General features: G+C 42.7%; 1 protein-coding gene across 15 annotated transcripts in view; it reads left to right on the forward strand.

The window, feature by feature from the left end:
- HDAC9 (histone deacetylase 9) overlaps window positions 1–12,969 on the forward strand; it is a 779,881-nt gene that overhangs the window by 592,805 nt on the left and 174,107 nt on the right. For all 15 annotated transcript variants that reach the window (XM_085630924.1, XM_085630925.1, XM_085630929.1 and 12 more), the window contains one exon: window positions 10,441–10,682. In XM_085630924.1, the coding sequence (XP_085487050.1) occupies window positions 10,441–10,682 (242 nt within the window). The remainder of the gene's footprint in view (window positions 1–10,440; window positions 10,683–12,969) is intronic.

Here is a 12,969-nt window from a genome sequence, read left to right on the forward strand (position 1 = left end):
AGTGACTCTGCACTAAGAGATCTTTCAAAGATTTACTTTTTCGATATGTGATCTCAGGTCTACTCGGTAAAGCCTTACCAATGATATTGTCTATCTGCAGCACTTCCCAGTTCTTTTCTACTAACTTCCTGATAGCACCTGATTCTGTAGAAAACCGCAAAATAAGTTGTGGATTTTCTGTGTTCTCACCCTCTCGGGTCTGCATTAATTCTTTAGATCCCAAAAGTGATTGCCTTTCGATAGCCTGCACTTTCAGAGCTGTTTCATGTAAGAGACCACTTTTGTAGCCCCTCTGCCTGAATCTGCCCAAAGACTCACTTGCTGCCTGAACATAATCCGAGGGGAGTGTGCAATTCCTTTTGAGTCGCAACAACTCCCCATATGGGATACTGTGAATCAGTGTACGAGGGTGCTGGCTCCTCTAATGGAGAACTGTATTCCCAGCAGTTGGCTTACGATAAAGCTTCGTACAAATCTTATTATCTGCCACAAAAACTGAAAGATCTAAAAACTGCACCATGGTCTTGCTCATATAGCTAGTGAACCTCAAATTTAGCATGTTATCATTCAAGATATCAATGTATTCTGCTGCCTCCTCTGGTGTGCCTTTCCAGACAATAAAAAGGTCATCAATATATCGCACCCATAGGGCGATTTTCTTCGACCCACCTTTCATTGTCATCCGCCCAGGCCACGTGCTTCTCCCACCAGCCCACAAACAAGTTCGCGTAGCTGGGGGCGAAGCACGTGCCCATCGCGGTACCTTGGGTTTGTAAATACAATTGGCCACCAAATAAAAAAATGTTATTATTCAGGCAGAAATCGGCAAATTCAAGTAACATTTTGTTATGCATCTGAAATTTAAGAGGCCTAGTTTTGAGGAAATATTGGAGTGCTTCTAGTCCATTATTATGTGCTATACCGGTGTATAGGCTGGTTATGTCCATGGTGATAAGGAGAAAGTCAGGTTCCCACTGTATCTCCTGAATACGCTTGATGAAATCGGTGGTATCTTGAATATAAGAGCTGAAATCTCTCACCAATGGAAACAAAAAGTGGTCCACATAAATGGAGGCTTTCTCCAGCAGGCTTTCTTTGCTCGAGACAATTGGGCGCCCTGGTGGTTTCTTGGCGTCCTTATGGACCTTAGGTAGATGATAGAAAGTAGGCAACACAGGGCAATCTACTTATATAAAATGAAATTCATCATCCTCTAAGACACCACTTGTTCTCCATTTATCAAGCAAGTTAAAAAACAATAACACACTGGTATTGTATTTATTTCTGTTGATTTTTGTGTAGCTTGTCTTATCGCCAAGTAGTCGCAATGCTTCCTCCTTGGCCATTACCACCACATTACCACCTTTATCAGACTGTTTAATGATGATGTTGGTATCCTCTTTGAGGGCCTTGACTGCTAGCCACTGAGTTTTAGAGAGATTAAAGAAGTGTTTATCTTGCTGATGGTTTTTCATCCTCAGTTTGCTCAAATCTTTGATCATGGTTTCATGAAAACAGTCAATAGCATCAAACGGCATCTTGGGGATCAACTTAGATTTCATCTTAAACTTGCTTCTACCACTGCTTTGATCATTGCCCAGACAATGATTATCATCAAATTCTACCTCCTCAAGCAAATTCGATGCAACACCAATACGTAGTTCATGAAGTGTTTTCAATATTTCAAAGTCATGTCCTGTGATTTCGTCCGTAACCGCATGTGAGGTTACAGATTTAGGTGCAGCTGGACGTAAGGTGAAGGTCTTTTTCAATTTTAACTTGCGCACAAAGCGATAGAGATCAATTCGTATCTGTACGTAGTCCCATTCCGATGTCGGACAGAATGTTAAGCCCATCTCCAGGACTTTCATTTCATCGTTTATTAACGTTCTCTTGGATAAATTGATCACTGCCAGTTTGTTTATTTTTTGTTGCTGACTCCCCGTTTGCTCCTTGTCATCCGGGGTGTTCCACCTCCTTTTCCGATTCTTGCCCCCTCTCCTGGTTTTGCGGTGTTTCTGTCTGGGGGTTTCGCTCTCTGAGAGTATTTTTCTCCATGACTCCTTCATTATTATTAATTGTGATATATATAGAAAATTGGATATCAACATTACGGTGGATTTAATCGACAAATGATGCCAAACCAAAATCTGAAAAGAAGCATATCTCTGAATTAATCATTTTTCGTTTGCTTTAGGATTTTGTGTTTCAATAGAATGAATTTTGAAATATAAATGTCATTGTATAATGTATTTGCATAACAGAACGAGATACATCAACTAGGTCAAAATGGCCGCGCTAGTAATACTGGTGTTTATGTCATTTTGGAGAGTCCCCTGTTTATGTTGCTGGATGACCCTGAGGACGAATGGTTAAGCCTGTTATTTAAAGGCGATGATGATGTAAACAAACTAACACTGACGAAGGACAGGGTGCCAGAACGCGTGTGTTAGCTTTCTTTTGAAACAGAATAAATACTTATGTGATCCAGCTGGAGTGCGCTGAACATCTTCTTTGCTGAGGCGGGTTCTTTTCGAGAAAAAAAATTTGCGGCATCGTCCACGCAATTGGCGCACCGGCACTGAGGAGAGCGAGGTAACTGGGCGGTTCCGTTTGTGTGTGTGTGTGTGTGTGTATGTATATATATATATATATATATATATATATATATATATATATATATTCACTGAAAAAACCATAGGTTTCACACATGTTATAGTTAGCTGGACATTTTACTGATAAAAAACCAATGAAATTCCACGTTATAGTTAGTGCAGGCAACTATAACTCACGCAACCGCAATCCTCTGCTGATGCTAATACTGTATTTAGACACTTATTTGCCCATGTCTTCTTCCATTAAATTTTAGCTATACATATATTACAAATATTTTTTTTTCATAAAGACACATATGTCATCAGCAGAGGATTGCGGTTGCGTGAGTTATAGTTGCCTGCACTAACTATAACGTGGAATTTCATTGGATTTTTATCAGTAAAATGTCCAGCTAACTATAACATGTGTGAAACCTATGGTTTTTTCAGTGAATTTGCAAGGTTTTTTAAATGCTAATTCCTAACTATAACGTGTGTGAAACCTATGGTTTTTTCAGTGAATTTGTACGTTTTTTTAAATGCTAAGTTACTTTACGCCATTCGTGGCGTGCGCGCCCACTTAACGCAGTTCGTTCCGTGCGCGCACGGTGCGCTTCGCGCACCGTGAGCGCACAGTGAGCACGCGGTGCGCTTCGCGCACCGCGTGCCCACGTTACGCTAGATGGGCCATGAACGCACGATGCGCTTCGCGCACCATGCGCACATGGAGGACATATGATGAGCATCGCTGTGACAGATAATATATTAGTTTTTCTTGGGGGTAATATGCCATGCGCAAATGGTGCCCTTCAGGCACCATTTGCACATGGGGTAGGGAGAGTGTGGATACTTTTTAATTTTTTTAAATATTTTTGACCGTACGCGTACGGTAAGCGTAATCGGCGAAATTTTCGAAAAAATTAAAATTGCATTTTTTGCCTTGGGGGATCGTTGGGGACTCCCTCAACATGGCTAGGTGCTTGGGAGCTGTCTAAACAGCCCCTTTACATGTTTTTGCCCTTTGTTTTTCAATCCCCTGTCAGAGTGCAAGAGAGAAAATGGCGGCCGCCGCTTCCTGGTTTCGACCGATTCGAATTTTTACTAAGATCTAACGGCCAATCAGAAACGCGCTCGCGCACGTCACCGTACGCGTACGGTAAGCGCACCGTAAGCGCACCGTAAGCTGGCTCAGATATATATATTGATTTAAAGGCTATTTTCTCAGAAACTACTGAACAGATTTACACCAGACCTACAAAAGGCACTTCCTTGACCTGAGGACTACCTCTCTGCCAAATTTCAAGGAACTCTGTTCAGCCGTTCGGGCTGTAGCTGTGTCTAAAGGTCCTATGGAAAAATGCATGGGAAAAACGCGTTTTGGGACCCCCCTTTTATCTCAGCCCCCGCTTGACGAATCCCCCCGAGACTTTCAGGGTAGGAGCGGAGCGTAGCGCCCCACCTATTTTGAAAATTTCGCAAAGATTCGTCGTCCGGCGCCAAAGTTATTCAAAATAGAATGTTGCGGTTTTCCTATGGAAACCTGGTCCTAACTATAACTACCTACTGGCGACCGCCAGTAGGTAATATATCCATATATATATCCCGAGAGCGAAATAAAGATGCACTCTCTTGTATTCCAAAGTAATTTAGGCAGTTTTATTCATTCATCGCCATGTCCCAACGTGTTTCGGTCAGACTGCTTTGACCTTGGTCACGGGATTATTCTAAAACACAAAAAGGGGACTTCTTTTATTTCCATTATATGATGGTTACTTCCCATAAACAAATTAATTAAAGCTCACCAGGGAGCGCAAAATGACACTAGAATTGAATAAATAATCTTAAGCTCACCAGGGAGCGAAATGAGACATTGAAACAAATCAATCATGAGCTCACCAGGGAGCAAAATGGAACATTTAAGTTTACAAAAATCACGGACATGATAGCACGGATTTTGCTAAAATGTATATATACAATTAAATAAATAAAAGACAAAAGAGGCACCAGCATTAATTAACAAACACGAAATCTTGTAAATACTACATTAACCATAATGCACCATGTTATTAATGGGAAGTAACCATTATATAATGGAAATAAAAGAAGTCCCTTTTTTCTGTTTTAGAATAATCCCGTGACCAAGGTCAAAGTAGTCTGACCGAAACGCGTTGGGACATGGCGATGAATGAATAAAACTGCCTAATTTACTTTGGAATACAAGAGAGTGCGTCTTTATTTCGCTCTCGGGCGACACTCAATTCATTAATACCGGCATGGCTCTGCCGTAAAAGAAACGCACCGCCCCGGACTAAGAGCGCCAGCGTCACAATTTGGGCCGCACCAGGATATATATATATATATATATATATATATATATATATATATATATATATATATATATATATATATATATATATATATATATATATATATATATATATACACATACAAAAGACTCCTTCTAGGAGTCGCATTCAGGCAAAGAAGGTAGAATGTTCAACACAAGAGATTTATTCTATATATATATATATATATCTCAAAACAATATCCTTTCAGGCATAGAGTGATGCATAAATTATGCACAAAAAAAGCAGAGGACTCTGGGTAGTTCTCAAGTTTAGGTGGACACTCTAAATTTGCTCACCTCAAGTGTCTGCTCTTCTATCAAAGTCTTTAAGCATAGGATTAGCACAGTGCCATCGACGCTGAGATAGAAAGGGACAAAGTCTTTTGCCATTTCCACAGCAAAGTTTTCAAGTATAGGACTAGCACAGTGCCATCCATGCCGAGCTGTAAAAGGACAAAAGCCTTTTACCACTCCAGGAACCATGTTGGGTAGTACCAGCTGTAGGACATAGTTTCAGTTTTATGACCTAAAATCCTCCTGTCTCTCCAATTGATTTTGATATCGGGAAGCAGCTGATGCTGTGCCCTGAAAAACAGTAATCATGCAGGAAGGTGCAGCTCATATAGGAAGCCCCAATAAATGCAAGAGGTGCTGTAGAGCTCAATACCTGATGCAAACACTTTGAACCACTCATGATGACACTGAGGAAACTGGATTTTAAATGGAGATTGTCATCACTGAAAAGCAGATTCCTCTTTTCAAAGCACTGCAAATAAAAGATGTCGCTATTCAATGTAATAGAAAGATCTAGATAAATCAACCAAATAACTGCAGTTCATTTGTCGATCATTTTACCAAAAAATCAGCAAATTAATGCATCTTTGAATTGTGCCTGCAGTATGTACACATTTTTTATTTTTCTGGTATTTACTAAAGGCATGTGCCTTGCAAATCTAAGAAAGTTATAAATTGCCAAGCATACTTCAAATCCTCTGCAGTTACTCCTGCGGAGTATCTGTAATCCACTGATGTAAGTGTGGTAGATATGTATATTTGCACATTTTAATTATTACAGTGTGTTGGAAAATGGCCTTCTCTGAAGGTTCACCCCAAACTTGTTGCCTTGCTCCTCTTCTTTTACTTACCTTCTTTTTGTTGGCTTTAGGACTCAGGGCACTTTCCACTTCTCACCAGTGCTAAAGTGCATGTGCTCTCTCCTCTAAACATGGTATAGTTGGTGTACACCTGTTTGGCATATTTGATTTACTTGTAAGTCTCTTGTAAAGTGGTGTACCCTATATCCAGGGCCTGCAAATCAAATACCAGTAGTGGGCCTGCAGCACTGATTGTGCCACCCACAGAAGTAGCCTATCAAACCTGTCTCAGGCCTGCCATTGCTGGGCCTGTATGTGAAGTTTATTGCCACTTCGACTTGACATTTAAACCCATTTGCCAAGCCTTAAGCTCCCTTTTTATTTCATATAAGTCACTCCTAAGGTAGGCCCTAGGTAGCCCAAAGGGCAGGGTGTTATGTAAGTAAACGTTAGGACATGTACTTTTATGTTTTGCATGTACTGGTAGTGACAAACAGCCTATTTCACTTTTCACTTCTGTAAGACCTACTCCTCTCATAGATTAGCATTGGGAATTCCTTAATACACTTTTAGGGTGTAATTCTCAGAGAAGAGTAGCTATTTCATGTTTGATATGGTTGGGATGGTAATGGGAAATCGTCCTTCCTGGTGAAGTTGGATTTAACCTTACTGTTTTAGTAATGCCACTTTTAGAAAGTGGATATTTCTCTGTGCTTATAGCACAATCAAACCAATCAATCAAATGGGATTTATCTAATGCGACTTATCACCTGTGAGGGTCTCTAGGTGCTGGGGTGGGGAGCGGTTTCCTCGCTGCTCCGGGCTACTTGTTGAAAAGACGGGTCTTCTGTCGCTTTCTGAAATCCAGTAGAGTTGTCACAGTTTGCAGGGGGAGGCTTATCACACGTTTGGGTGGGAGAAAGAACGGCCTCTCCTTCTCCATCTGAGGATACGGAGGGAATGAGCAAGGTGGAGGGGGAAGGAACGGAACGGTCTCTTGAGCTGGTGGAAGCTAACTTTCTGGTTGAGGCATGCTGGACTCTTGTTGTAGAGGGCTTGTAGGTGTGGGTGTGGAGCCTTTTCAAGATTTTCTTCAGCATGCGGGGCATAGTGCTGTTGAGAATGATGCCTATGTTTTTTCTGTGTTCTGTGGATTCGGAGAGGGCCTAGATCGGTGGGCCACCAAGTGTGGTCCTAGGGGGAGGCAAAGATCCCGAAGATGAGTACCTCAGTTTTATCTGTATCAAGTTTGAGGCACTTGCTCTGCATGCTCCTGTGGAAGTTGGCTTTTGTGTTGGTGAGGTCAGAGGAGAAGGATAGGATGAGCTGGGTGTCACCCATATAGAGGATGATGGTCATGTTGTGGGATTTGACTAGGATGACCAGGGGGCCCATATAAGTGTTAAAGAGGGTGGGGCTGAGGAAGGAGCCTTGGGAACTCCGCAGATGATGTCTTTAGGGGATAATGTGTGTGGGGGGAGGTGGATGCTCTGGATTTCTCTTGCGAGGAGAGCTGGACTCTGCCTTCCCTCCAAAGGATCTCCAGTGGCTTGTTGGGTTGCCTTGTGTTACTTGAGAATCAGGGATATAACTCTGTGTGCTTTGCAGCCAGTCTCCGATATACATCTGGGCTTGCTGAGAGCTACAGTTTGTGCATTCCCTCTAGACGGCCACAACACCGGAAGGATAGGTATGTCTGAGTACCCATCTACATACATCTGCATTCTGATGGCCTTGCATGGGCAGGATGGAAATGAGGGACTAGCACTTCACCTGAACAGGCTGTGTCCAGTCCTCACACAAAGAACTCATTACCTCCCACAGATAGCCTGCCATACAGGACTGAGTTGAAAAGGATACTTGTGCATTTTAGAAAGCTGCTTTGAAGTTTTACCCTACATCAAAGGCACTTTGGGATATAGTACTGAGCCTCTGACCCCATCAAATCAAACACTGCTGGACTTGTAACTGAAGCTCTTCCAGAAGAACTGCTGTGCTGCTTAAAGGACTCAACTGGACTGCTGATCTGGAGGGCCTGCTTTTCTGTTTGTTGTCCTGCTACCTGCTGCTCTCTGACTCTTCTGAAGGAGAGCTGGACTCTGCCCTCCCTTCAAGTGATCTCCAGTGGCTTGTTGGCTTGCCTCCTGTTGCTTGAGACTCAGGGATGTCAAAGTCTCAACCTTTGCTCCTGTGCCTGGCTCACAGGAAGTGGCCCAGATACTTGCAACATGGATTTTGGCGCATCTCCTGTTTGTGTGTAGCAAAACTGGCACATTGGCCCAGTTGAAGGAGTAAAATCAGGGAATCACCTCGGAACCAGCACTTTGCCTCTAGAGACCGATGCATCGGACAGTGTATCCATGCTGCTGCCGCTTAGTGAGATTGTGGCATCTCCTCAACTGTGTGGCAGAATCCGGAATTGACACATCACCTTAACTGTGTGGAGAAGATCGACGCATCCTGCGCATGCGGGGCTCGACATCAACGCATCTCATTGTTTGCGACCAGGAATGGTACTTCATTCACCGGGGCCTGCGTGGGTCATGTAGCTGGCCGGCGCTCCATCAGAGTCGGCCCAAACTTTTGACTTTGCTCTGGTCCAGCATGGCCTAAAGTAACCTTTTTAGCGCTAGCTGCTTTAAAGCGCTTTACTGCATTTAATCTTTACAAATTCATATCTTGACTTCCTCTGATTGGAATTTTGTCATTTTGGTCTCATTTTGCTCAGATTTGTGGTGTATTCATTGTGTTATTGTGTGTGTGTGTGTGTGTTCCTCAAATACTTTATAAATTGCCTCTTTAGATAAGCCTGCCTGCTCTGTGCCAAGCTACCAGAGGGTGAGTACAGGTAATCTTTTAGTGTGTATCGAGCCTACCCTGACTACAGTGGTGGTTCCTGCCAGGCCTGGGTGCATACCTCATCCAACCAGGAATCCCATTTCTAACACAGTGCTTTATACATATGGCGCACATATTTTCATGCGGAGAAATCTTTTCCATACACACACTAATATTGGATGATTATTGGCCTTGTCCACCCTTTTTGCACCAATCAACCTTTTTCAAAAGTACGTTTAGAAATTCAAATTAAGTGTGACAAAACATCTGGAATGTTTGTTATTATCCAGAAAGGTAGAGCTGTGAAAGAGCCCATTTTCACACCCCTTTACCAAACTGATGTTACTCAGAAAAGCAAGGACAAGGAAATACGTTTATATTTGCCATCGTCTCGAAAAGAAGAAGAGAAAGTGTTCTTTTGTGCTCTCTGCACCTTGGTTTTAAAAACAGTGGAATATCATAGGCTGCACAAGACAATGTGCACCCTGGATTTGTTTCTGTATTCAAAAGTGCTAGAGATTGACGGTGTTACCCTTTGAGGTAGAGAACAACAACAAAACTCTTGTTGCAAATCTAAATGGCACTGGACATACAAAAAGTCCAAGCTCATTGGGTGGGTAGCATTTTACTTTCCCAAGTGAGGAAAGTAAAATGCAAACAGGTTCAATGAAATGCCATGGGTTCATAGGATGTATTCCTCGTGTGATGTTATGTACCCCTTGTCTGTTTCCCTTACCCTTCCTTTCGTCTCCAGAACCTACATTCTCTAAACTTGTCCACTCCCTACACCTTGCCTGTGTTCCTCACTGTTCTGTTGACCTGTCCCTTTTTAGGGCCTTCATTATTGACTTCTCATACTTCAATATGACTTAAATCTTCCTACTTAAAATGTAACTTTATGACCAGGCTCACCTCATTTCACTGATTCAGAGTCCAATTACTAACCCTTCCAACAGAGTATTACAATGGGTCATCTCTGAGGCCTGCCACAAGCATTATCCTGGATTTTCTTTGCTTCGCTAAGCCATTTCCACGCATTTACACTCTGCCCACATGCTACTATTGTAGAGTGAGTTTCATTGACTGTTTATAGTTTCCAATTGCAGTATCCCAATTCTCATTGTATATACATCCTTGATGGAGACTGTTGCATCCTTCACGTTGCTTTACTGCTTTGTCACTCTCTTGACCATGTTGATTAGCATCAGCAGCTCTCATCCACTTTAGTTGCTTAGAAGGCCTCATTCATGGGTTCAGCCTTCTTTGCTAGAATGATGGTCCTCTGCAAGCTGCAGCACCAATTACATACCATGTAATGTTTTGAACATTGTGGCCAACTAACACCATTTGTTGAGCTTGCCATTCTAAACTTCTTTCAACCTATTAATCAAACTACGATATGTATCTCACTATTGAATTATTGAACTATTTTCATAAAAAAGTATTTTCTCCTTATTATGACACACTGAGGGCTATGGTTTCAATGCAGGCATTAATTTTCATTAACTATTGTTTTCATATGTGCATATTAGGTATAATTAATGTGTAATGTTATACTTTATTGCAGTGGAAGTAAAGTCAGAGGTTCCGATGGGATTGGAGCCTGTAACACCACTAGATTTACGAACAGACCTCAGGATGATGATGCCTATGGTGGACCCTGTACTGCGGGAGAAACAACTTCAGCAGGAACTCCTCCTAATCCAGCAGCAGCAGCAGATCCAGAAGCAGTTGCTGATTGCAGAATTTCAGAAACAACATGAAAACCTAACCCGGCAGCATGAGGCCCAACTCCAAGAGCACCTAAAGGTATTGAGAATATGAGCATTAGATCACTCTTCTTATTATGTGAATGTGTGATGGTGTGGGACATCCTATTCAGTTTTTTTTTAGGTCGAGCCTGGAAAGCGCATGTGCTGCTTTGCGAGGCATGCTGTATTCAGTATATTTCAACACGCTCGGCGCTTTTGGTTGGTTGGTTGGCCTGCCTTTCAAATTCCTTTGCTCTGGTTGGTCAATAGTGTCCATCTGTCCCACCTTTGGGTGCTTGGTTCCCTCCCAGAGGACATCGCCGATTTGTTTTGTTTGGTTGGCCAGCTATGGTCATCTGTTGCCTCCTCGCTCGCGCAGCCTCATTTCCTCCCATCATTGCTGCCATCACCTAATCTCACCAGTGCCATCCCCACACCACCACCTCCCATCGTTGCTGCTCAATTGTTTCTTGGGCATGGCCAGCTCTGGTAATCTGTTACGTCCTCGCTTGCACAGCCTCCCTCCCTCCTGTCATTGCTGCCCTCACTTAATCTCCCTAGTGCCATCCTCCACGCCACCACTTCCATGTTTAACATGCATGGTACCTGCCCTTTTTTGCCCCGTTCCGGCAGACCTTCCCTACTGGGTCGGTCCTCATTAGCCCTGTGCTGGAATTGGCATGCTCCCCCCTTAGCCCGGTGCTGGATCACTGGATCGACTGTGCCACCGTGCACCGCTGGTTAACGGAGAGTGCATGGAATGGGTAAATGAAGCAGGAGTTGTTTGCAAGTTGTTTTCATGTGGATCTTTCACTCTTATTTCCTATTGTTTCTCTCCTCCATTTCCTTGTCTTGTTCCATTCTTAAACTCATGCTCCTCCTTGGGCAAGGCTCGCGCCATCAGCCTCGTCTTCAACTTAGAATGTTCATCATCAAACGTTTCAAGCTGTTGAGGCAATTACTATAAATACAATGACCCCTACGTATACTTTACTAATGTTTTTCATTAAAAACTCACCCCAGGCGCCGGCGCATCTTCTTTTTGGGTGCTTTGAACCTGTATTATCATAGCTGGTTGGGACATTCTAACTGCCCCTGATTTAAAGAACCTGCCACCATACTCCGATTTAAAGAGCCGCCACCATTTTCTGTCTGGTTCAGTGTGCTACACCATGCCACACTGACCAGGAGCTCTTCATCTCCTCACTCTATTCTCCACATGTTTAGGTCGAGCCTATAGCGGCAGCGCGCACGCGCTACTCGCTTTGTGAGGTTTTAGGAGACAAGGGTACCCCGATATGTGAACCTGGGGTGATAATGAAGAGTTAAGAACAATGGTTCAAGGATGGCCCAAAAGGGTCCAATAGAAAAGGTGACCCAGGCAGGGTCACTTGTCTTTTTAAAACTACTATCACTATTTCACACCACGCTTTTCTTATTTTGTGAGCATTCTAAAATTGACTTTGTTTAAATAAATACCTGCTATCTTTTGACCTACATGACCCTTTACGTACTTTGTCTCCTGCTCCCTACGGAATTGATTTCACTTATCTTAAAAAACAAGTGACCCTGCCTGGGTCACCTTTTCTATTGGACCCTTTTGGGCCATCCTTGAACCATTGTTCTTAACTCTTCTACTCGCTTTGTGAGGCATGCAGTATACAGTACGGAGTGAAGCTTCAGGGATCCCACTACGTAATGGCCATCCTTAAAACACCAAGCACTTGGAAACATTTAACAAAGTACTCTGTGACATGGCTCAGTTGATTGATGCATCGAGTCTTAACTGTATGTAAAGGCCAGTGAAAGTTGTCATTTTCTATTTTTTTTTTGGCACGTTTATAATCCGCGAACTCCACCTAAAGGTACTGGACCGCTTTTACATGAGCACTAATTATGTTACACAAGGACACATTCATTTGTTTTAGGCGCGGGAAGATCAGGTGATTTGCCCAGAATCTCAGGATGTTGAGCTCACGCCAAGACTCAAACCTAGTTCCCCAGTTCTATAGTCGGCAGGTCTGGCCGTATCGCCACATCTTCTCCACATTCTTATGTAAACCGCAGTCTGCGTCCAAACAAAGGATAATTTGTACAAAAATGTGCAACATTTCGATAAAAACATTGCTCTATACAACCATCTGACTTACTACAAAGATCTCTGTGCAGTCTGAAAGGGCGCAGAATATTTCCGTGCCATTGCCATACACTGTGCAATAAACGCCTGGACGTAAGAAAGTAAAACCTCTCCAGAAATAGTGTAATTTCTAATATGTAAAATTATATGTTATGAATTAACATGAGTTGTTTTATCTCAAATGATGAGAAACAAACTACCCATCATT

This window comes from Triturus cristatus, chromosome 10 (genome assembly GCF_964204655.1).
Source record: "Triturus cristatus chromosome 10, aTriCri1.1, whole genome shotgun sequence".
Lineage (NCBI taxonomy): Eukaryota > Metazoa > Chordata > Amphibia > Caudata > Salamandridae > Triturus > Triturus cristatus.